Source organism: Montipora foliosa, chromosome 11 (assembly GCF_036669935.1).
Source record: "Montipora foliosa isolate CH-2021 chromosome 11, ASM3666993v2, whole genome shotgun sequence".
NCBI lineage: Eukaryota > Metazoa > Cnidaria > Anthozoa > Scleractinia > Acroporidae > Montipora > Montipora foliosa.
The window spans coordinates 27,648,529-27,674,507 of NC_090879.1; the positions used below are offsets into that span (position 1 = coordinate 27,648,529).

Consider the following 25,979-nt stretch of genomic DNA (forward strand, 5'->3'; position numbering starts at 1 on the left):
ATCCTGAGGGCAAAACGTCCGGATTCCTTCCCTCTTTGTCTGACAAAGAGTACGTTTCCAAAGGTACCGCGGTGAAATTACCCTTTTCCGATAACAATATTTCTTCCGATTTTTCGTTTATCAACTCCAGTTTGACAGAATAATTACTGTTTTCATTACCGAAGAAACGTATTCCGTACAGTTGAATAAGAGAAGTCACTTCAAAAACAATAGAACCTTTCCCGCCGCGTTGGTATGACCATGACCGCGAGCATTCACGAAATCTTTGACGTCGAACAAGGTCATTTGGTCTAAATCTCCGGTGCTCTGGAAATGCTAATGGGCTATCTAACGTTGATAGCCGTAGATACAAAGAGGCTGAGTACAAAGAATACCGTCGAGTACTGTTCAAGTGCCTCCAGGAGACCGGACATTCGCAGCATTCCTGCATCGTATCTTACGCCTTCTGTGAAAAACAACGATAATAATGTAAAACAGTACTTTATGTAGATCCTTCGAGAAAAACAACAAGTGCCGTTATACATCACACGTTGATTTTCTCCAGGCCGGCTGATTGGCCTTGCCGTTCCGTCCACAAAACCCCAGCAATTATCCAGAGCTGCTCCTTTTTGGTGAATAGCATTATTAAACTCTTCAAGGCATCGAGGCTGCAGCCACGGTTGGTTTAAGTCCCGTATTAGGTGCTAATTATTCTGGAAAACATGCTCAGTCACTTCCGATAAAATAAGGCTAAGCTCAGGCACTGATCACCCAAACAGCGGAATTAAGTCACTCAAACGACAAGGATACGCAAACCGTTTGAGCAGGATACACAAGCCTTCCAATCCAGAAGCTGTAGTTCCATTGCAACAAGTGAACATATCGGGTATCCTGAGCGCCTCTGCAAGACGTGGAAGCTCCGAGATAGCAAACCTAAATTCGGCCTTGGCTTCAGACTCAGACAAATCATCCAGTGTACTCTCGATCCTATCGTATTTCCAGTACGGGAAACAAGGATTCTTTTTGTTTGTTATTTCTAAAATTGCCTGCAATTCTACTTCATCGATCATGTCGTTTACGAAAAGAGCAACTGATTAGAAGCTTCCTGCATTGACCTTTTGCACAACATTTAGCCGGGAAAAACCGTTTCGTTGCCTGTTGTTGTAATCTAAAGTTTCATTTGATGCTGAACCTTCCACGTCCTAATTTCGTAGTCGTAATCGGATCTAAAGGTCTCTATTACCCATCTGAGCCCATCAAGAGAAAATGAGGGGACAGAGAGGGAGGCTCAAGGCGTTGGCCGGGATATGTTATGTCCACGAAAGTTATTTTTAGACGAGCGGAAGTCTTTGTTCTAGCGGAAGTCTGTCTTCTGAGACGTCCGCATGCAGTCTTGCCTCGCTCTCAGGTTCTTAGTGAAAAGAGAAAATGATGGCGCGCGTGGAAGGCTGATGAATATATATTTTCTTTCAAACATCGGACCGATGTTGGCGTGCATGCGGACGTCTCGGAAGACTTCCGCTCGTCTAAAAATAACTTTCGTGGACATGACATATCCCAAGGGCTGGACCGGGAGCCTCCTTCTCTGTCCCCTCATTTTCTCTTGAGCCCATGTGATAACTTTTAGGGTGCAATCGATTGGAAAATCCGGATGTAGATCTTAACATCTGGATCTTCGGATTTCCAATCGAACACAAAATCTAACTTATTTTGTCGCAGATTCACTAAATTGGAAATCCATGTCGGGTAAGTATTTCAATTAACAAAATCCTTCGCAAAATCCGTTTCCAGATTTTGTGTTCGATTGGAAATCCGAAGATCCCTATTTTAAGATCTAAATCCAGATTTCCCAATCGAACGCACCCTTAGTCACAAAAATATTTATTCCCGTGTGAATACATTTTTTACGGAGACTGCAAGACATCGATAGCTAGGCTGAAAAGTGGAAAAATAAACATTAGATGTATCCAATTCAAATCTCCCGAGGTTGAGATTCTTTGTGTATCTAATTGCCTTATGATGTAGCATTCACATTGAACTGGGTAAATCATTGGTCTATTGGTTGTTTTCCCACGAACAGTTGGTTTAAAAATAGACACCGTTCAGATGCTCTTAAGGCCCATTTGGGTAAATCTTAGGGTGTGTTCGATTGGGAATTCCGGATTTAGATCTTAAAATGTGGATTTTCGGATTTCCAATCGAACACAAAATCTGAAAGCTGGAAATTCATGTCAGGACTCATGATGAACAATAAATTGTTAATCGACTGGATAATTTGTGCGGTAGAAAAGTAAGGGGTTTACGTTTCTCATTTTAAGCCTTTGTAAGAGAAGAATCGTTAGTAGTTTTGTGGGCGACGGTAAAAGAGTGTCAATATTGTAGTCAGCAGGAAAAGGACGTCGAAAACCGTTAAACCCATCGTTTATTTTCGTGTCTTCCTTTCTTTCTTTGTTTTTTTTTTTTTCTTGTTTTTTTTTGGGGGTTGTTCGAAAAGCGGCTTATTCTCTTGAAAAACCTGAAAATTGTTAGTTGCTGGCATTCCTCGGATTTCAGGGAGTTTTCTTGGTCATTTAAGTGTGTAAATGGTAAGGAAATCTTGAATCAATAATTATACGCGTAAAACGAAACGCTCTTTAGTTCAAATGAAATTATGGACCGCATTTAGACAAAGAAGAGGTAGATGAACAAAATCAACAAAGAGGGCACCTTGTTACTTACCTTTTGAGAGATAGAACCGATCTTGGTTGAAAAATAAAACTCAATTTAAGCGTTTGACTTATGACGACTGTCTAGATACCCGAATCAATAAACCAGTTAATGGGGTTGAAGGCCTTTTCCATTAGTTCATTAATTAATGTAACTCTACTGGTAGTTGAGTAGCACCGTGTTTAGTTATAGCTTCTGCTAGCGTTGTATAAGCTAAAATTACGACAAAAGGAACTCGTAACAGGTAGTTTAAAGGAGCATTCAACAACTAGAATACCACTTAGAGAAATTTCACTTCAGCAAGGCAGGCGGACTGAAAAACTGTATTACTGAGTATTCTTATTGTCTGGGACGAGGTCGTTTAAAACTGTTCATCACACTTAACAGTAAGTAGGATTGATTGAACGTGTTATTTGCCAAGTCGAGGTTCAAACTTCTAACCGGACAGATTTCGAGGGCCGTGTTTTTTTTTTTTTTTTTTTACTAAATGAATTGAATGCCAATTGTTTGACCGTAAATTGAACTAGAAATACAAAGAATCATAACTGACCGAGAAAAAGAGGGTGGTGAGAAATTGAGCACTCCCTTACTGTGCAACGCGAATAAGAAGGAATAATCTCGAAATTCTTATGAAAGCGCTTCGTTCTATTTTGAAGTGACTCAGTCTTTCGTTAATGTTTTCGGTTGTCCAACTATGTCCCGGGCTGTTTCATGAAGCGTGCAAATGACGAAATACTTTCTACGAACACAAAATGCTTTGCTTCCCGGAAATCAGGTTGAAGAAGAACAAGGGGCAGAACTATCCTAAGCTCGGGACTGCAAAAAGTATCGTGGTGTATGGTTAATTTAGCACTGAAGAAAAGAAAAGAGAGAAGTCTCACGGTCCTTCTCATCACATCGGCCTTACATTGCGCTTCAGTCTCATGATGTTCAAATGTGTGTGTAGTGAATACCCGGCCCTGGGGTTATCTTCATTATAGGTGGTGGCAATGACCACCGGACTATGGAAACGAGGTAAAAATAGTGTATTTATTCCAAATGGCTAAGCGCACTGTTTTTTGCTGATCGATGGGTATTTTTGCCTAGGTTTGAGAAAGGAAACGCTGACCGAACGGTTTAAGATTCGCGATTCGTTAGAGAACTCCGAACTAATCGAAACATCTTGCATAAAAAATGAAAGAGAAACGAAGATGAGAGGTGAAAAGATCTTTCCAGGATGACCGACTTTTCGTCCTTTGTCAAGTGCGCGACACGTGAAGATGTGCACTTTGGTAGTTCAAATATATCTCGACACTTGAAAATACTCTGTTAATTTGTTGTCTGTACTTTCAGAAGTACACAAGTTCCTTGAGGATGGCCATGCCAAATGAATCCATATCATGAGAATCAAATATTTTAAATATACCATTTGTTGAAATTTAAATACTTACAGTTACGGTAATATGTACCCAATTGTCAAAATAAAAGAATTATAATTATCTAGGATCAAATTTTGGACAGCACTTATCAAAGACAACTTCCATGTACATTACCAGTATGACGTGAGCTGTATGGAATCCGAAAAGTTGTGTTAAACACCATGACTTCTGCAGGTAATTCTGTTAACATTAAACATGTTTGTCTCGATAAGCTTGATAAAGTTAACATGTTTTACCAGGCGGAAGGGGGGGGGGGGGGGGGGGGGAAGGTGGGAGGCAGGGATGGCGCAATGGTGAGAGTCGCCTCCCAGAATTTGGCGTTACATGTGGGTTGCGTTTGTTGTCTTTCTACTCTGCTCCGAGAGGGTTTTCTCCGGGTACTCCGGTTTTCCCCTCTCCTCAAAAACCATCCTATTATTAGTACGTTCACGCGTTTAAACGAGTCGTGTAGCCCCTAAGTGACACGTGGTTGAATAAATATTGTTATTAATAAAGTATTGTTATTGATCATTTGGCACCGCTCTAATATAGGTACTCTTTTCGTGTTAGGTGCCAAGATGTTCTCAGCCTAAAGCATTGGTGTGATTATCCATTCGTCTGGCATTCATTTATTCACCCCCAGGTGGACACAAAAAGGAAGATAAAAGGCACTGGAGATAAAATAGGCCCCTGGGTCCCGTTTCTCAAAAGTGCCGAAAAGCCATTTGTGAAAATGTCAACCGCTTGTTCTGGAAACCGTTCTTTTAACATGATTTCAAGGTAACAAAAAGCAAAATGGCCGTGAAGTTTGACGACTTAAATCCTCTCCGTTCTTGAGATACAAAGAAAATTGTGACACCCGAAAACGGCCCGTAAAGTTTCGGGAATTTCGAGAAACGGGCCCCTGGGGGCCGTTTCTCAGTCGAAAGTCCCGAAACTTTAAGGGCCATTTTCAGGTGTCACAATTTCCTTTGTAACTCAAGAACGGAGGGCATTTAATTCGTCAAACTTCACAGATACTTTTCTTTTTGTTACCTTGAAAACATGTTAAAAGATCAGCTTTCCAAGACAAGCGGTTGGCAATTTCACAGATGGCTTTTCGAGACTTTCGAGAAACGGGCCCCTGGTACGTCAAGGACGCCGTTTCCATGTTTTCGTTTTTGATTCAGAAAAAAACAGAAGCAACATTTTTTGGAGATCCTGAGACAAAATTATGTCAATATAACATTTGCCGTGATTTCAAGCTATAAATGCAGCGAAAAGCTTGATAAGCCATGTGCTTGTTTTTGCCAGTGTGTGGTTATCAACCATGAGTGTTCCCGCCAAGGTCGAAATAGTCAAGGAAGGGAATCTCCGTGAGTATTGTTGAAATAATTATATCAAACTAGTAATATGTGGTCTTAAATTCAGTTGCTGGTGACTGAGGAAATTGATTTTTCTGTTTACATCATGTAAATGTTGTATGAAAACGAACCTCGGTTGAACACTCGCAATTGTCCATGTTAGCTAGGTCAGATTTCCCATAGCATTCGATTTCACAAGGAAAATCTGGATTTTTGGACGCACATAAATCATAAAGAAGAAAAAATTCGTCCTCCGATAATTTTTTGTCATCAAAACTGTCAAGGATAATGTCGTGAACCTCCGTTTGAATGATGCCATGACTTGCTTTACAAAATTTACACGCAATGATCCTCGAGAGCAGTCCTTGGCTTTCTTAAGGTTTCGCTTGGGCGCCTTAAGCTTACGTCGGCGAATTCTCCCCATGCTTCCTCGGCCAAGATCCCAGTCCTAGAATGTCCCGTCCTCTTATCTTAAGGTCTCTATTATCAACAATTGTCAATTTCTGCTATGTTTAGTGATTTAAGAGAAAATTTTCAATGGAGTGTCGCAAAACCAAAACCAAAGCATAATCTCAAGCCAATCACAACAGACGCAAGCAGCTCGATGAACCAATCAGAATTCGAAGCAATTACTTATAACCGGCGCCAAGCGCGGGAAAATGCGCGCCTGTATGGCGTGATTGGTTCGTGATTGGTTTTGCTTTTCACTGGTTGTGAAAGTGGCGCGAGTTTTGCTGACCAATCGCACAGAACAAAGTAATGCCATACCAAAGTAAACGAGACTTACTTTCTAAACTCAGTTAAGAATCGCTCTAATGTTACATTTGCTTCATAAGCAGTGAGTTTATCGAGGGAAATCAAAAGTAAAACAACACCATCTTATTCGGTATTAAGCAGATCTATGACGAATTGCAAACACCGCTCGAGTTCCTTGACAAACTTTTCCTCGCTTTCGTAACAAGGATGTGCAGGATTTGCATTTACGGTGATGGAAATCGCATTTCTCCCAAACATGTAATGCAACGCCATTGACGTCGGTGGCAGAATACACTTGACTCCTGGCCTCCCGATAGCTTCTATCTCAGGATACCAGCAAGGATTGGAGGTCACGTTTTCTGCTACTTGTGGCGGCAATATATTGATCAGTGGTGATCTAAGAACAGCAGTGACAAGTTGCTTCAAGATTGTCTTCAGATCTAAATGTGGAGAATTTCTAAATGGAAGGCGGTTTACAAGGCCCATATTCCTGTACAGAGAGTCAAGATGCCACAAACTGATTTCGCCTTTATTGTAACCCAAGACCTCGTCCTTGTAACTTTCAGTCGCTTTCTTCAACAGACATTTAAGCGCCAGGCGTTCCTGGTTTGTCATGTTTTGAATGCCGTGCTCTGATTGGAGGGCTTTCGCGATGAACTCTTTCATATCCGCCATGCAGCTGTCCATGAACGTCATTCCGCCAAAACGGAAGTGCCTATCGTAGACAAAGGTTATTTTATTCTCGGCGGAGAAGTGGAACTGGAGTTTTACCCTTTGGAAACTATCGGGAAATTTGGGAGGAAATTATTTCACAAAGTAAAACAATCTATTCGTCGTTTTGTATCATGTATGACTACCTTTGATTGCCAACATATGAAACAGTCATTTAAACCTCCTATGAGGTTTAACATATGACATGTTTTACAGATTCTTCTTCCCTAACAAAAAAGCCGGAAGAGGGAGCAGCCAATTATAAACCCACTGTACCTTATACTGACGACTTCATTCACACTCATGCATCTCCCAGCAATCTTTGCTAGCGCCAACTGCATTCCAGCCTGAAAGGCACCACCTGGGGTATCACATTGGGTCTTACACAGCGCGTCAAAACTGAACCCAGGACATATTCTAAACACATCTTGAGATAGAGGTTTGAATGCCCCGGATGTTCGACTGGCGTTAATCGCTCTGGTAATCTTTCCTTTGAAGTATCCATCCGCTGTGTCATCCCAGATCATAGGACAAGGATCTGGCCATATCGTGATGTCATCGGTACCTGAAGTAAGTTAAATTCAGATTCAGTAAAATATCACGACGAGTGAATATCGGGATGTTATTTACCGATAGTATAACCATAGGCTCTTTTGCCTTGCCATTTGTTTGTTTACTAGTCGGCACCTCGTTACTTTCTATCGCTCCTCAGCCTCCATTTCTACATATACGGTCCTTTCCTCGGGAGTGACTGTCCATTTGTCAGACCGTCCATTCACCCTTTCGTTTCTTTTCTACTTTCATCTAGTTTCGTTTGTCTAAGGTTGAAAGTCCTGTCATGCATCAGTTCAGTTATTTCTCCCATTTCGTCGTTTCTATTCCTAAGGATAGTCTGCCCTTCGCTTTTCTTAAATACAATTTATTTGTCAAATATTTCCACGTCAACATTTGCCGCCTTTCCCACCGCTTTCTATATGACCACGTTTAATATAAGAAAGCAAGAATATAATTCTAAAATAAAAAGGAGATCATCACAGTTCTACAAAGCCACGGTGAATAGTGCTCTCTACAAAAAAAACTGCCTGAAACAAAGAACGATGTTTTTAACTCAACTGATGAAGAACTACCTAAGCAACTCATAATGATCTTTTTTTCAGTTCAACTGAAAGGGTAACAAGCGTCTTGTAAATACCTTTCTAATTAAATTTGTGCCCGGAGTGTCGGTGCCTTTCTTAGGATCCTATAATGCCGGTCCCATATAGAGAGCCTGTAAGTTTTCCCGAAATTAGTGACTCATAGAATCAGCAAAAAGCAGTTAAATGTAAGCATAATAATTCGGCAGCACCAATCTCATCTGTTGGCAGAGTTATCCTATCGAATCTCACTCTTAAGCATAGTGCTACATCGTTCTCATAATTTCAAAAAAGATTGTTAATCACCAACTTACCCTCTGAATTACTTTCATCACGCAGTCGTTCATTCTCCACAGCGATGCGCACAAAGTTCGTTCCCACTGTGCCTGTCATTCCCGCCAAATAGTTATTCACAAATCCCGCCACGCCGTTACCGAATACAATCAGCTGCACACTCTTGTCATACCAACGGTTCACGAAGTTTCCCGAATGCAGCGCGAACATTGCTTCGTTAGCTGTTCGTGGAGAGTCGTCAGGGTCAATCGCCACCACGAAAAGAGCATCGCGGAGCAGCGAGAGGTTAGTGCGGTTTCTTTGACTGAGGCATTTGAGGCGCTGTTCTTCTTGGCATCGCTGAGAAGGAGTCATACTTGTAAGAACAGCTATTGGAGTCGGCGGTTCTCTCAGGGCGTCAGTTTCTAAAATGTGTTCTATTTGTTTCTGAAAAGCAAATTATTAAATCGACAATTAGGCGAACAGAAAAAGGTGATGAAAGGGAGCAGGGATTTTTCATGTCGTTTTGTTCAATGTATCCTAAAAGGCTTGACAAAACAATGCTCATTCTTGTTTCAGAAAAGGCTTTTAGTTACCTACGATATCACCTATATAAAAGTCGGTGATTAACTAATTACTTTAAGTTGCCTGCTGGGAATGGTTCTCTCAAATCCCTCTTTGTCGCTGCGAATCAACTCCACTTTGTACATGTTTCCACGCACCATCACAACGATGTGCCTTGAAAGACTGTCAGGGGCTTTGTAGCGTTCAATGGATCCGGGGAGAAACTGCATGGAGCACGAAAAGATGTAGTTGTACCACTGCATCGACAGTGCTCTGTTTTTCACCGTATCCTGAGAAAATTCTCCTTTTGTATAAAAATCTCTGGCTTTCATGAGGCCGTTGATGAGCGAAACAGCACGATTTATCGTAACGTTTTCGTAGCTTTTCGAGGAATCACCATGTGAAATGAGGTGTTCACCGATACCACCATCTACTGATGTCCCGGCATCCCATGGGCTCCCTCTGACCAGCACAGCGTATGACGTCACAGGTTGTGATGGGATGATGTCTTCGTGGAAGTAAATTTCATCATGGCGGATTCCAAATGTGTCGCCATGATTTGAAGGGGCGTACCAACAGCTATGCACCGGGTCATCATGGTGTTGAGCACACAATCTATGTATAATACGTGAAAAAAACATAAATGCAGGTTTTCAGGGCCTAGCCCGATCTAACCCAAAGATAACTACGGTTTGCGTAAAAAGAAGTGAACTTTGTCACAACCATGGTCTAACTTGCGTGGCTGGTGGAAGAAACGTAGACAGCGAAAGAGAGGAAAGCCTTTTCCCTCTCTCGCTTCGCTCTCGGCCCTCTCCTCGTGTGTACCGCGCGCGCGACCATTCCTCTCTCTCCTTTCCTTTTCTAGCGTCTGCCACCTGAGCTAACTTATGTAAAGAATTAGGCTACTAAACATTTACCCCTCTTATCTATTTCCCATCCTCGATAGTACCGTGAATCACCCCTTCTGTGGGTCGTGGGGCGAAACACTTTCTCAAGTTGGTAATGCGAGAGAAGGCGCCTTGCTCAAGAACATAAGACGACGGTACGATCCAGAGGGTAGATCTCAAAATCCTACTTCCATTTTAGATCAACACTCTTGACTTTTCTCATCGTGTTTTTAAAGTAAATTACAGCTTAGTTCCCACGGTTTTCCCCTTTAAAAGTCGGGGAGGTCTCCCCCAACTTTTATGAAACAAGACGCTTAAGAGCGTTTCCGTGGGATGCACAAACAGTTAAACAAATTGTCCAGTTATAGCAAACCACCATGCTTAGTCAGAGCGACGAAATCACGGGTAAAATTCGGAAAGTGGCGAAAGTTTACCAGACAGATATCCCTGTAGCTTTAAGTAGCTGCTATTTGTTGTGCTAAAGAGAAATAAAGGCTGTCTATCAATTGATACAAGTAAATTTGCCAACGGAAACACTCAGTACAGCAGCGATCAGAGTTTACTTTTACTAAAGATTATCGAGGAATGTCAGGATATTAAGGTGAGATTTCTTTGGAATACTGTATGAAGATCGACCACTTCATTTACTTGCTTTGTTTTGTATACAAACCGAATTAGAATTAATTAAGCTTATTTACAAACACTAAAAACGACACACCTTTACTGTAGGGTAGTATGAACTCCTAACTTTGCAAATAAAGTACAGCAGTTTAACTGTTGTCAATTAAGAATTGCACAAAAAGAAAAATCTAAAATATATTCTTAAAAAATCGAATGTATGAATTTGTGAAGGGTGTTGCATGCTTTTTTTGGTTGGATTTGGTGATGTTGTGTGCATAACATTGGTCTGCGTCTTCATAATTTTGGACTGAGAATTTGTAGCATTGGTTAATTGGTGTTTTCTTTGTACACTGTAACAGTATGGTAATGTACACAGGTTTGCTGTATGGTCACCACTGTACACAAATAGATAAGAAGTTGCTATAATACCTTTCATTCAAAGTGAGCAGAAGTGAAAAGTAGTAATAGAATTAAACTTAGGGCTACACTTCACACAAGAGACCATAGGCCTGGAAGCATTACAAGAATAAGAACTGCAAGTATGAACTCAGAGAGAAAAAGCTGAAGAATATTAAAAATATTCAATTTTCGTATTCTTGACATTCTTACGTTTATTTCCAAGTTCACACCAACAATTCGCACGATGCTATGTCAAATGTGAACCAGCCTTAAGTTACAAAATAATGAAAATAAAGCTTCAAAATGACACCAAGTGGTTCCGTGCATTTGAGTACTTACAGTATCTGCAAGACAGTGAATTAAGTTTTCACAATCAATCATTATTTGTGATTTCAAATTGATTTCTTCAACCAGGAACAAATAATTTTTCAAATGCTCTTGTCCACTGCTGCAAAAACACTCTCACAGAACAGGACTTAAACCTTGTTTTTGCTCCTTAAATAAATTGTAACAATTCTTAAAGGTCGACTGTAACTTCTTGATCAATACTAGTCATTGACCAGATGTTTCCAATAATTGACCTTGCATTCCTTTCTAATTCTTGACTGATGCAAGCTGAAAAAAACAACAACTTAAGGTTCCACCTATGATAAGGCAGTGTGGCTCAGTGGTTAGGGCGCTTGCCTTGAGATCCGGAGATCCCGGGTTCAAGACCAGCTCTAACCACTCGTTGAATTTGATCCTGGTAGTCCCTGGTTCAAATACCAGCTGCACTTGTAAATAGCCAACTGGTTTGCCTCCGGCCAGCTGGGATTCTTAACAGTTGTTGTTGTTGTTCTGTTCTGTTGTTTCGTTGTGTTTCATTGGCCCTGAAAAGCCCCTATGGGGAGCGGTCAATTAAGTATGTATTGTATTATTGTATTGTAACCTGAACTGGGCCTATCCAATAGAAAATTAAATCAATGCAATTAAGAATTTCCATGCACATTGAAACGTTTAACAATAGATCGTTTCACCGTCACTGTCATGTAACAACAAACATAAATTCGAAATATTTCATTGGAAAAGGCCAAGAACTTCGAATATTGTAGAAAACAAATTTATAAACCACTAGTCCAATTCTCAGGTCTGTGCGGTACATCGTTTCTGAGGTATTTGTTGAAGCGTAATAGAGTTTTGTAGGGAGACGCCACGTCACGTTGGTAGTGGCCGGTAATCGACGAAAACATGTTACAAATGAAATTCATTTTGAGATGAAAGAGCTTACTTTTGGCTCATGAAATAAAATACATTTGTATAAATACATCTCCTAATGTACCTGAAAGCCTCAAACCTCTGAAATTCATAGGGATAAAAGGGAGCCATACTATGTGTGAGGAACTGTAAACCTTGCTTGCAACTCTTGTGGATTGCATCGATCAGCTCCGACTGGACACTCAAAATATTTGCTGTATTAAATTCGATTGTTCAATATCAGGGGTGGTCGTCTCGGCTTCTCGATCCATGTTGCAAATTTTACTGAGAAGTTCCAAAATTGTGATTTGACGTTAACTTATAAATCAGACTACACATTTGTAACTGGGATTCATCGAAATCAAGATTTCGACTCTTTCTAAACATCAAATGTGAAATCACTACCGTCAAATTCGCGCCCTTCAACTTCCATCTACATTTGTTCGATCCGTCAAATTAATGCTTCGTCCACTCCATGAATGAGCCCAAATATCGTGCAAAATAGGCCCTCAAAATGGTATAAATTTGATGCAAAAACCAGTTTCGTAACAACAACCACCTTGGTGATGCAATAACATCTCAGTCCAAGTTCAAACAGCGGGTCAGGCCTGGCAAAAATCTTTTCATGTCGCTTTCCGTAGGATAGGGAATTATAAAAGAAAAAGTGCAATTTACGACTACGAAGAAGAAAAAAAAAAAAAACAAAAACAAGAGCTAAAAGTCAACAACACAGGATCCTACGTGCCGTCACCTGTCCAAGTAGCAACCCTAGCCAACACGGCTTAATTTCTTTGTGTAGCACAAGCACGTGGTAATTGCCATATCTGACTACGATGAAGAAAAAGACACTCGAATGGCATCCCACGGAAAAATGCCAAAGGGAACTAGATTGCAAAAACAGTTCGCAAATTTCTCTCCTTTTTCAGGTAAAGAAAGACACATTTAGAAGCTGTCTTTGACCAGAGAACAAATTATTTTCTATCTCTACAATGGCACCAATGTTTTCAAACTCTACCACCCTGCCCTCCCTTTTTTGGGGATCACACATTTCGAACTTGTTTATGGTTACAAGGGAGAACCCTCACTCTTGCATTGTGTCTCGTTCTATAATAATTGTGTCACTTATGAAGATTTATGATCTGCTTCTTCTTTCGCGTGGTCAGTAGGTAGGAGGCCGACTACAGAAAAAAAAATTTCCCTGGCTATAAGGTCAACAGATACTGTCTCACCACTATAGGTCATTACCTTTCATGTGCTTCCTGTAGTCCCAGAACACGGCAGCCAGCTCGAACAAGAAATTTGTTCAAGGTAACCTTGAAACCCTTTGAGGCAGGGGTAAGTCGTCTTCTCGTTAGATGTTCCACAAGTCTCCTTAGTGGGGGAGGGTCGGGAATTGGCAGCTTTTCGTCCCACTGAAGAACTTTTGTTTGCAAGTCCGATTTCCCCAAAAAGTCCTGAAAATAATACTTTTCAGTTCAATCTGGTTTAAAGAAAGTTTCGTCTGTCTGTAGCTTGTATCAGATGAAACTATCCAATTAAGAAAAGCCTTTCTTGAAGCAGTCATTGGTTTTTTCGTTACTTCATCACGCAACAACGGGCGTCCTGAGATTGATTGGTCACGCAAAGATAACAGCCCCGGATTTCAGCCGAAAATTATCTTTGTTTTTAGCTTATTTGTTTGTTGCTTTCCTTATTTGTTGGCTGGTAAATAACTTTCTCACTTTGGTGAGCCTGTTTGCCGTTGAGGAGTTTGTGAGACCGGGACCCGGAACCGTGTTTCTCCGTCACCGCTCACGAGCGTGTTTGAAGAAAACCGAAACAGGTTAGCGAATAGAGCAGACAATTTTTCGCATTCAGTCTGATACAAACTTGGATTGTTGACGTTTTTTGCCATTTTAGGCTGAAACTACATTCAACTTACATTAATATTCTAGGTTCGCGAAACCCCGCGCGAAACTTCATAAGAACTTGATGAATACTATTTTAGCTACGATAGTCACCTTCGGGCTCATCCTCGGTGTAAAAACCTGTGAGACTCACAAATGACGTAACACATGAAGGAAAACAAAAGAGCAAAAAAAAACAGCAAACAATAACCTAACCCTACCACGAGCTAACAAAACAAAGAAAAAGTTTCACAGGTTTTTACACCGAGGTAAACCCCACCTTCGTGGGTACACGGGATTCATTTCATTTATTACCGAAACAAAGAAATCGCTTGCCTTAGCATCCTTTGATAATATGTCGGTCCTGTTCTCTGAACCATCCAGAAGTTTGGTTGTTGTACACAAGAATGCCAGGCAGTCGCGTCTTGCATAAAACACGTTTCTAAAGACCAGCTGAGGACTACACAAACGATACATAGCGTTGGCGATTACTTCAGAGGCAAAGACGGCTTTATTGACTCAAACGTTGCTTTAACTTTGGCTTTTAAGGCCAAGAGAAAGGGAAAAGCCCCATAAATTTAAAAAAAAAAACGTGACGTGTCTTTTGCATCCGATCATTCGCGGAAAAAATGAAACACGTGCCTCTGAACCGGAACTGCAGATTTTCGAGGATTTGCTAAATTTAAAAAGTGATTTCGGGGAACCTGGCTTGCAGTATGTTGCAGATTGACGTCACTTTGTGTTTTAAACTATAACCGCAATTCTCGCTAATCCTTGTTCAACATATCGCCTCTCTGCTTTCATTCGTAATTATAGAGAAGAAATTTTCCGCTCGATTGATTTCGCGAATTTTAGCACGCAGGAAGAAAAGACAGTGAGTCCTGAAATACGTAACAGCCGATGCAGCTATGGCCTTAAGCAAGACGAACATAGCCGTCGTTCTGATGATTGGATTTGTAAATTATTTAGAATGGGCCGTAGTTCTGACTTCAATTTATCCATATATTCTTTCGGTAAGTATTCACATATAATAATTAACCTTTAATAACAATATTTTGTTTTGAATCTTCGAGCGGTACCTTGCCGAACCGGAAGCTGTTGTACGCGATAAGAAAACTAATTTGTTTAAACGTCTTCACTTTCTAAACGTTCAATTACAATAGGAAAGAGCGTGAACATTTGCAGAAAACGCATGAGATAGATGTAGTTCTGCTTCGTAGAGTATGGTAGAGAGGCCACTCAATCAATGACCCATCGTTTGGTTGTCATGTTCAAGAAAATAGTACTGCGGTAAATATTTGGTAATGAAAGTTTCTTTTTCAGTCTTTCTTCTAGTCGTTTTACAGTTCCTCGCTAGAGTTGACGAGAGATGTCTTCGAACTAGGATTTTGACGGTAGTATTTGACAAACGTGGGGAGTTGCGTGACTCAGTTGTCACACAAGTCCCACTAACGCATTAAACCTTTGACAGCCAAAAAAACTATGAGCTGTTAAAAGTGCTTAACTTATTTTGAAAAACAAGATAATAACTGAAACCGGTGAAATATGGTGTAGTTTTGCATATCATACTGAAACTTTATTTGAGATTTTTATCAATCATCTTTTCAGCTATGTAAAGACACATCTTCCTCCTCTGTGTACTTGTCTTTGGCTCAGAGCCTGTTTCCTTTGGGACAGGGAATCTCTCAGCCAGTAGCTAGCGTGATGGTCAAGAAGCTTCGTCGGATCAAGATTGTTCTCATTTCTTCCATTATAATCGCCATCTGTGGAAACGTAACTTACATCGCTGCAAGCGAAGTCGATTCTGTTGCGCTGATAATACTTGGAAGAGCTTTGGCTGGTTTGGGGGCAGGTTAGTGGGGCCGGTTTTTTGTTTATCCCAACGATGGGGTTTGTTACTGGCACTACTGATATTGCACTCGCTTTTAGGTAGCGGAGGAGTCGCTTATGGTTTTATTGGTGCTAATACCAGTCAAGAAAACCGTACAAAGTTCATGTCTTACTTCAGAGTCACTTGTATGGCCGGGGTGATGACCTCTACGATCGGTAAGTTCAATAGGCCATTTTCGATATATTAAATATTCAGCTTGAAAGTGAGGCAGTGAGGACAAAGACAATAGAAACACGTGGGAATTAATGTGAAAAATATTTACATATCATCCACTTTCCTTTGTCTTTGTCCTCACTGACTCGCTATCAAGCTGAATTTTAATATATCGAAAAAGGCCTATTACTTGTTGTCATGATCTTGTATGAAACGACCTCGTTGCTATCCATCAGAGGGTTGGGATCCTAATAGTATGATTGTCGTCAGCACAATCATGATCATCATCCTTGTCGTCATCGTCATCGTCATCATCATCATCATCATCATATTGAATCATTATCATCATTAATATCATCATCAATATCGTCATTATTATCTTCACTATCTCCATCAAGGCTATCCATTTATCATCATCATCATTATCATCACTACTATGTTTTGCCTTTCGGCATTAAATATCTGCAGTGATTGGTGAAACTGTGCAAATGACCCGTGTAATTTTTGGTTTCGAAATGATAACGCGCCCTTCGTTAATTACATTTCTTTTTCCTAGCATCTGCAACCTTTTTACCCAATTTTGGCAAGAACATCCTTGGCAAAGCAACAAGGTTAGATGAGTTTTCTGCTCCAGCAGCTCTCACCATACTGTTCTTGTGCATCTGCTTAGTCCTAGTTACATTTGTACTGGATGAAAAGGACTGCGTTCCAATCGGTAAGCTTCTCTAAATTGTTGTAGTAAGGTTGTTTTCTAGCTCTGTCAGGTCTGTCGTTGCAAAAATTGTTTTTTCGCCCAGGCAGTTGACCGAACAGTGCTTTCTGTGTTCTCTCCTTTGACTTCTAATTAAGCTACCCTTCGGGAACTCTATCTCTTTAGCATCTGTTATAAGTTGGTTATCACATATTTCTTTTTATTTTCTTGTAATTTTTTAACAGCTATTTTTAGTGGCTACCCACTCTTTGTGCGGCCTTATTGTCTGAGCGTTTTAGGAGAAATGAACCCAGTACTGTTATGCACATTTCGTTGGATCTACGCACACGGTTTATAATACTAACACGTTGTTGTCATTTTAAGGGGGCTCTAATGACGGTGAATCTGTCAGACGTTCACTCATGTCACGTGGTGTGCTCCTGGGTTTAATGCTGTATCTTTTGAATGGCTTTGTAACCACGTGGGTTGGTTTCGTGCTTCCACTGGTCGCTTACAATCATTTTGATTTTAACCTGCATCAGTACGGCTGGTTGATGGTGGGTGTATCTGGTACAGCTACAATATCAGCGTTTACCGTGGCGCTGGTGTCCAAAGCTAATTGTATGGCTCGCAACGAACACAGCGACTGGCGAGTATTGGTGTTCTCGTACACTTTCATGGTGACAGCAATCGTTATATCCTATCTTGGTAGTCCTTCGGTAAGTTTAAGCGCCCTTTTTTTCTGTGTTACATATTTTCTTAATTCGACCTTCACATTTTTGGGCAAGAAATGCGTTCTTTTAACCTCTAGAGATTCGCCGAATTACAACTTGGGCCTGGTAGTTTGAACAACTGCCGGTGAATTGTTGTTATCCGTACAAAACGCCATGCGCGCTAACTTCGTTTTTTCAGTTTTAGAACAAACGGATTAGAAAAAGAAAGAAGTAGAATTTTCACAGATATTTAAGTGCTCATAACCCCAAAATATTTTTTTCAGAAAAAACTGATAAATCTTTGCATTTGCTCGAAACGCATTGCGCCTTTTTGCACCTTTTTTTAACCTTTCAATATTCGGGCCCCGCATTTTCGTGGAGTTCGCAACAATATAATAAACTAGTTCGTAACCAACAATATTGGGATACAAGACTAAAAAATTTCAAAAATAGTCCTTCCTCTCTCGCCTCCACCACATGTAAACACAGCGTGAACAGAACAACCACGCAAAAGGTAAATTTTTGTACTTACTACATGGTTTACGTGGTTTGGATATCTATAGTAATATTTTTTGGACTTATTTTTGTTGGTTAGTTATTTCCTGCTGTAACCTGTTTCTCTAGGTGTCTTTACCAGCTGCCACTAAAGAGCCACTTTTTATAACCGGAGTGATGATGGTGTTTTTGACTTACTCCGTGTCTGGTGTAATCTTGCCTTCCCTAACGACGAAATATGTTGCCAAATCTATGATGGTAAGTATAAACGCAGCTCGTGCTGCAAAGAAATTGCTTTTAAAAAGATACCTTTTCAGTCTCAGTGGGTTGTTTGCTCTGCAGTTCCACTTGCACAAGATGTAAAATCAAGTGCCGCGGTGTTTCTTCAATCAGTTTACATTCGCATTGTGCTTTCGAGGCCTTCTGAAGATCGAGATGTTGAGTTTGATGAGAAATGGTACAAAACCAAAACTATGGAAATCCGTTTTGCCCAATCAGCCCAAAGCGCGTTTTATCAGTAAGACCTTGAAGGAAAAATAGCGCCTCATACCCAGCGTGAGGAAATCGGCTAGTCGCAGTGACTGACTTTGTTCGGATTGGTTGAAAAACGAACTGTGTTTTCCATGTTTGGCTACTGCATGTGATTTTTCAACAAACGCCACACATTATGAATTGGGCAATTACTAGTGTCTGACCATTCTAACCACTCGTTTTCAATTGAAAAGTATGCAACTGCCTCCGTGTAGTTAAGTTTCCTCTGGCCTTTTCTTCAACATCAGTTTCACATCCGCGCTTTTCCTTAGCCCGACTATCTGACTGTATATCTATGGAGATGTTTGTTTAAGTAATATCAAAATTATGCTTTCTTTTCTTGGACATGCGAAAAATTCTGTGAAACGGCGTTAGATAGGACAAAAATAAACGTTACAGAACAACAACAGCAAAAACAAATGAACCGTCAAGGACAATTCGCGAGAATGAAATTTTGATTGTTGACAAAAATGCCTTCATCTCAATGTATTTGTTTTCTTCTTCAGCCTGTTATAATGCCTTACTGCATCGCTGCGATGTCGGCAGGAAAAGTTGTGGCCCCTCTGCTCAGTAAGGCTGAGCTAGCGATCCAGGGATGGGAGCTTCTCTTCATGGGATCCGCCGGCATAACATTAGTGGGTTTCCTCTTGTTTCTTTGCCTGTACCGCGCACCGGAACCAGAGGAAACGCCCCTCCTGCAGGACAGGAGACACGCAGGGTCGGTGGAGGAATCACCAATCCTTGCTTCACTAGAACAAGGACTGATGAATCCACAAGGGAAAAGAATGGCCGAAGTATCAGTATATTTTGACAGAAGCGATGAAGAGTACAGACGAGGAACTCAAAAGGCTTTCCAGTCATAGCCGATGGAAGACACTGGCTTCGCTCTGTGAGCGCTTTAACACGAAGTACTACGGCGCGCCTCTTTAAAAGGCAGTGAGAAGCCTGCAAATTTGATAGGCTTCATGCGAAAAAAGCGCAATTATCAAAACTTAAACCATTGTCGTAATAAGAAGAAATGAAGAGAGAAACATGAACTGAACATTTCGTAAGCAGATACTAAAGCATTGACTAATTTTTGAATCAGGAAGTATTCATCTGTCAATATAAAAATGCTGGGGTACATATTTTGTAAGCTTTTGTGATCTAGCTTGATGAATTAGTAGCAGCAGTAGCTTTTTCCTTTGTATTTTGTGGAATCAACTTCTTTGTCGCTGTCACTTAATCATTAGGGAGCTAAAGCACGCGCGTTTTTGAGACGCGGACGGCAATCGGAAGTGAGTTATTTTCCCGTTTAACTTGCTTTCAAGCAACCACATTTACAATGCTATGTATCTTTTCTCCATTAGAGACGATTAATAAAAAAATCTGGAGAAACACCACTGTCCTGGCACGCGACATTTTCTCTTCCGGTTGCCGCCCGCGTCTCAAAAACGCGCGTGCTTAAGTTCCCTATTAGCGGGCCGGCACGCTTGTATGGCGTCATTTCCGGTCGCGTGCCAGCGATGCCCAGGGGACCAGGCGCGATATCTTTTACACTCCTCTCCATCTCGCCGCTTCTTTTATTACAACGCCCGCCACTTAGGCTGGGCCTGTATAAGTCTAGTTGCCTAAATATATTATGTCACAATTCGATTCGATGGAAAATTAGCTGTGCTCTTAGTCAATAAAAAAGTGAACAAGTTTTTTATAATACTGCGAATGATCATGCTTCCAAAAGGGGTCGAGAAAGAAAAAGCAAAAGCCAAAGCGAAAGGGGCGTGAAAAGTCCTTGTAATCAGCTGATGAATAAGAAGAAGCTATCCCTCCTAAATTCCGCAAAGTTTGGTCGAGTTGTTCATTTGAGTTCATTGAGTCGCTGAGAGAAGAGTGTTTTCCTTCATTTATCAGTTTAGGGAGTGCTTGGTTTGGATATTTACTTCGTGGTCCAGCTTATCATCACATATGTAAGCTGACATCAAGTAATTGCCTGACTTTAATTAGTAGATAGAGCAGTTTTCAATTAAGTGTCGTAAAACCAAAACCAAAGTAATTACTTTGGCTAATCAAAAAGGTCGGAGACAATCCAGTAAACCAATCAAAACTCGAAGTAATTACACGTAGCCGACACAAAGCGCGGAAAAATGTGCACGCGCGAGTCACGATTAGTTTTGGTTTCACTTCTGATTGGTTGGAAAAATGGCGCGAGAACTTTGAACCAATCACTGAGTGAAGTAATCATAAACCAAAGTAATTCACTAATTACTTTCGACACTCAATTGAAAACCACTCTAAGGGAGCGCGGAACGGAACGTTTAAGGATGCTTTAGCATTTTGTACTTTTGCGGTTACTTGTTATTGTAATGGTGTCGAGTCAAACTGCCAAGATCATAAGCATTATGAGTCGTGGGTAGGGGTTAACTTCCCAAAAAATGTTACTAACTAAGAAAAAGTAAGATGATATGAGCGCGCACCTTAGGAAATCGGCCTTTTATACAGAACAAATGACAGGCAATCCGAGGTTTTACTAAACAAATAACTAACTGTACAAATATCTCGCCCTAATATCGTCCCGACGTCTTGACAGTTTGTTAAATAAGAGATTTATTGCATGAATCAAACAAGCTTTCAATATATATAACACGGGATCATTTGGGACAATACTCAGTCCAACATTCAGAAAATATTACCTGACTCAATGTGCTCAGACGATTCTAAATGTTTACCAGGTACGTTAGCGGTGGATCGTGCCACATCTTGACGAAATTAAGAGTTGCTCTTTTAAAACTTGACGATGAAGTCCAAAGCTGTGATCTAAGCTTCATGCGTTTCCACTTCTCGAGTCCAGTCCAACAAATAAATTTTCCCGGCCATTTCATCAGCATTGGACACGGTCACCTGCAAACGAGACGATTGTTTATAATAGGACCATGCAAACATCAGACAACTACTCTGAATAACGAGATCTCGAAACCAACCAGCCTACAGTTTCACGAGAATTTGTTTATTCCTTCTAAACAGTGTAAATGAACTATACGCGAGTTTTTTTCATTTGTACTTTTAGTTGATACGCAAATCAAGGCATTTGTTACTGCCATGTGTGGTAGGGAAAGCCAGAAGTTTGCAGGCTTCTCGACTCAATAGTAAAATTGCGCTCATAACTGCGATGCAACATGGTTTCATTTGATTTCATACCCGCAGTGCAATATATGATGCATTTCATACGTATCATTTCATTCATTAAATATGGATTAAGTTTACTGGATTTTCTCTAGGCGCGTTTTACAGCATCTTTGCTCCCCAGGGCTCTGTATGTGTGATCTGCAGGCTGCTGCGGTACAGCCACTATCTCTCGCCTCTTATCCTTTCCCATGTAGTCACATACTCCTCAATGACGCCTGATTTGAAGTACGGATTTCCAGGACTCATTCTGAACAATACAACACCATTGTTTGCCGTGACACCTAGGCCGGTTTGGAAAACAATACTGTCTTCAACTCGTGCAAGATTGAGAGCCATTTTGAGTGTAAATATTAACAATATCAATAATAATAAATCAATAGGCTAGTTTCGAATTGTGCAGCAACAAAAGAACAGAGTCGAGGTTCAGGGGAATAATTTGCATTTTCCTTTGTTTTCAACAATACAATATGCTAATTATTCCCCTGAACCTCGACACGTTCTTTTGTTGCTGCACAATTCGAAACTAGCCTATTTATATAGCGCTAAATCGACTAATTCTCCATAGCGCTACACAAGACTAAAGCATCGCAGCCAACTAAAAATCGATATTCCTGGGAATACTTTTATATCAGCTGCCATTTGAAATTCGTCAATCATCTGCTGGAAGGGTCCTGCAACGACGCTGAGTCGAATACCTTTTTAAGTATAGTTACTGAGGTGACGTGTTCCCCGAATGAGTTAAGATTGGTCAGAATAAGACATTTGTATGATGACGTCATTTCACTACAACTACCAGAATTCAGTTTGTTTTCCCTTTCCGAATTAAATTTTGTAATCCCAGCTAGGTAAAAATTACAATAGTTCTAATTAGCACAAGAAAAGCAAAACCTGAAGAATTCTGGTAGTTGTAGTCAAATGGCGTCCTCATGCAATTGTCCTATTCCGAGAAAACACTTGATGAATCATGATTCTTGCACCTCACTGAAAAACGAAAATTTAGATTGAGGGAAAATTCCCGGCCACGTGAGTTTTATCAAGACAAACAAGTAAGGGTATGAGATATTTAAAGCCACTGAATTCTTCAATTTTGTGATTGCGGGGAAGTCCTGGAATAATTCAGTGGCAAATCCCTTTCGTGTCACTTCATATCTTCAGCTGCCTCAAGTTTCTACGGAGTTGATAACGCCGTAGTGTCTTGTGATCGACTTTACGATGATCACTAGCCTTGCATTTGCTTTTGATACTATTTTGGAGTTTTCAATGCTGTGGATTTACAAACGAAGCAACGACGCAAAACTAAACTGACCTTATGTGGAAAAAACTCTTTGTAAAGTCGTTCCTCTCATACTCTTTGAATATTGCTTTTGTTTTCTTTGAACGAAAAAATCACCCACTTATACAACTCAGCTTTGTCACATTACCAGGGCAAGGCGAACAGCCCGTTAATTTGCCATATCTTCCGATTGCACCGAAAACGAAGTTTTAAAATTGTTTGATCGCTTGTCTTCAAGCTGTCTCCTCATATGAACCGTATAACTGAATGCCACCTTAGAGAGTGATGTTTTTTCTCCGACCGTTGTGCGCACTTAGCTCTTTTAGTAAGAGAGGCATTCAAATAGGAGCAGTAAAAATCGTTGCTCGATACCAGAGGGAAACCATGAAGGGAGACTGGGTATCCCCTCGCTTTTATTTTTCCCTGTTTGTCTGTTTTTGTTTTGCCCGTGCACGCTTGTTCCCTACTATATGTGAGCCCATGAAACACCGATACAGTAATGTTGGCCACAGCGAAGGCGATAGGGGCCGGGGGGGGGGGGGGGGGGGGGATTGGCAGGAGGATGCTTGTGGTATGCTGCACTAGAGAACCTTTCAAATTCGTTGTCTTCTGAAATGACTGGCGATGCTTCTTGAATGGCAAATCTCAGTGCTTCTGGACAAAACCAAGACATGTCCATAATGGTTCAAGATAAAAACGACTACAAGATACGCTCCCCCAGAATTCTACCATAGTAGGCGAGGTAGATGTTTAAGAGTCTTACAGTATTTCATATTTCCAAGTTCCCCGTTATTTTAATGGTAATCAGTCGCATTTTTATGAACGACTGCTTATAGCAGCAGTGTACACAGACTTGCCTTCAAGCTGATCTCAGGTGAGCTTATATTAGCCAGAACCGAACCTCTTTGAGAAAGTCTACGGTGTTTATTCTGCTCAAGCAACTGGTGCTCGTACTTTGAATTCAGTACTTTAATAAATCAATGGTGAAAAATTCTCCAGGAGTCGTTGAACAGTAATGCTGAAGTTAACTGAAAGTTTTGCTTCTGAATCAGTTTCATTTCTTAATTTACACACAGAGACAGTATAACGCAAACTTCCGCATGCAGTGCATTTTTAAAATGGCCTATGAGAGGTATTGGATATCATCGGGGCGCTACAAGTTTAAAAATGGTCAAAACTTGCCTCTTTTTACCTAAACCAAAGCTGCATAATTTAAGCTCATGTTTTTTATTCTCGGTTATGAATATCCAGCTGAAGTATTCTCTCACTGTTTGAAATTTCAGGGTAAAAACTAAACGGACAAAAACTTTAGAATGTAGTTTCTGTAAAGTAAATTACACCAGATCATTTGTGTGGGGCTTTGATTTAATTTGACTTTTCAATGAAGTGATATATACAATATTATTCTTAAATATAATATATTGTTTAGGCGAGCTTTTAACCAGTCTTTTGCCATTGCTATCAGAAAAAAAATGACCAGCAAATACACCTTTTTCCAGGTGTCCGCCGTTCGCGTTACAATGACTTTCGACGGCATTGCATGTTAATGAAATATGCTACTGTGTCCTCCGGATAAAATCTACGCATTTCTACTACCCCCTGAAACCTACCAAGAATACGCGCAGAAGACTCTACTTAAATAAACTACTTAGCAGGGGAGCGACAGGAAAGACTTTTTCCGACACGGAAAAAAGTAATTAAAAAGTAATAGACGTAATTTTCGACTCGGTTTACCACATGGCAACCCCATAAAAAGCCTGAAATCCAACCCCTTTTTATAACTCCGTGCCCTTTCGGGCCCGAGTAATAGGGAGCTTTAGCAATGACAACGGCGACGGCAACGAGAACGTCAAAAATGTGCATATTTAGTGGGCAAAAACAATAGCTTTGTACGCCCCGCACGTGCGTTTTTCACTTTTGTCCATTTCTTTGCCGTCGTCAGCAAAACAACTACGTGAAATAGTCAAATTTTAGGTTTTAAGGAGAACGTCAGCACTTGACGCTAAAGTTTCATTTTCTCCCCTAAATTAAGCGCCGTTCCGACCAATGTCATTTTTGAGGAACTACCACACCCTTGTCATATAAAAAGGGTTGACATGTTTACAAAGTGATTACAATGACGCGAATTTATATTTTGAGATGACGTTCTCGGTGCCGTCGCCGTCGTCGTTGCTTAAGTTCCCTAATAACCATCAGCAACGGAGGTCATAGTTGATGATGGCTAGTCCCAGTCCTTCCTTGGCCTCCCCGTCATAGTCTCCGTTCACAAATTTCTCGTACACAGGCCAGCTGCGGTGATAGATGACGGCTATTTTGTTTGTCCCGAACATCTCTTTGCTGGAGATAATGAAGGCCATTTCTTTCAGCAAGTAGTAAACTCCTTCTTGGACGCTTTCGTCTTCTTCAATTTCGGAGTCTGATGATTCTGTTTGATAAAACATAACAATGGTCGCTTTAGAAAACAGGTTTAAATTTACCGACTTTCTTGCTACTTGCAGACGTAAATATCGCTTAAGAAATAGGTGCTGGAGAATTAACGTCCCCCGTACGTGCCGCTCTAACTTGCGCCTGTTCTTTCTCTAGGGTAAATACAAAGATCACAACATTGCTGACCCTAGCAATTCCCTGGACGAGTGTCACACATAAATCTTGTTAAAGGCCATTTCTTAAATTGTATTTCATAAAATGTCCGTAAATAGGTAGTTCTGACTATCCATCGCTTTGTGGCCTACTAAATGTTAAGCCAAATGCATGGATTGCCAGGCGACAAGGGTTGTGGGTAACACACGAAAATAACAAAAAATACTCAAAACGGGTTCTGGATCAACGCTAAGAAGGTAAAAATACAAATATATTTGATATGATAGTACGGCAAGCAGAACCCACTTACCACCACAAATTTTATTAACTGATTGACTGTCCTCAGAAGATGCTATATTTTTACCGAGGACTTTGGCGGTAGATCGTATCACATCTTGGCGAAAGTCAGAATTGCTCTTGTAAAACTTGACGATGAAGTCCAAAGCTGCGATATAAGCTTCATGCGTGTCCACTTCTCGAGTCCATTCCAACATATAAAATTCCCCGGCCATTTGATCGGCATACGACACCTACAAACCGGAAGTTAAGACCGAGCTTAACACGACTTTTATTAACTGTTTATTATTTATTTATTTATTTAT

General features: G+C 40.6%; 3 protein-coding genes and 1 pseudogene across 4 annotated transcripts in view; 1 reads left to right on the top strand and 3 right to left on the bottom strand.

Annotated features, from left to right (window-relative positions):
- Positions 1 to 323: 323 nt before the first annotated feature.
- On the bottom strand, positions 324 to 1,226 carry LOC137976852 (uncharacterized; annotated as a pseudogene).
- A 3,940-nt stretch (positions 1,227 to 5,166) lies between these two features.
- Positions 5,167 to 14,430, bottom strand: LOC137975272 (choline O-acetyltransferase-like). Its single transcript, XM_068822369.1, has 6 exons — positions 14,225 to 14,430; positions 13,248 to 13,456; positions 8,937 to 9,477; positions 8,340 to 8,745; positions 7,169 to 7,457; positions 5,167 to 6,896 (listed from the first exon to the last, which is right to left on the bottom strand). The coding sequence occupies exons 1-6, from the start codon at positions 14,363 to 14,365 to the stop codon at positions 6,305 to 6,307; spliced, it is 2,178 nt and encodes a 725-aa protein (XP_068678470.1). The 5' UTR covers positions 14,366 to 14,430; the 3' UTR covers positions 5,167 to 6,304.
- A 195-nt stretch (positions 14,431 to 14,625) lies between these two features.
- Positions 14,626 to 19,551, top strand: LOC137975595 (major facilitator superfamily domain-containing protein 8-like). 2 transcript variants are annotated; one of them, XM_068822713.1, is made up of 7 exons: positions 14,628 to 14,901; positions 15,497 to 15,740; positions 15,818 to 15,934; positions 16,489 to 16,647; positions 17,008 to 17,342; positions 17,961 to 18,089; positions 18,869 to 19,551. In XM_068822713.1, the coding sequence occupies exons 1-7, from the start codon at positions 14,797 to 14,799 to the stop codon at positions 19,223 to 19,225; spliced, it is 1,446 nt and encodes a 481-aa protein (XP_068678814.1). In that variant the 5' UTR covers positions 14,628 to 14,796; the 3' UTR covers positions 19,226 to 19,551. The 2 variants fall into 2 exon arrangements, with proteins under 2 accessions (XP_068678815.1, XP_068678814.1); XM_068822714.1 differs by lacking the exon at positions 15,818 to 15,934 and having other exon boundaries at positions 14,626 to 14,901.
- Positions 19,552 to 24,144: 4,593 nt separating this feature from the next.
- LOC137975567 (uncharacterized) overlaps positions 24,145 to 25,979 on the bottom strand; it is a 4,726-nt gene continuing 2,891 nt past the window's right edge. The window contains exons 2-3 of the mRNA XM_068822679.1: positions 25,688 to 25,907; positions 24,145 to 25,222 (exon numbers count right to left, since the gene is read on the bottom strand). Coding sequence (XP_068678780.1) covers positions 24,990 to 25,222; positions 25,688 to 25,907 — 453 coding nt within the window. The 3' untranslated portion in view covers positions 24,145 to 24,989. The remainder of the gene's footprint in view (positions 25,223 to 25,687; positions 25,908 to 25,979) is intronic.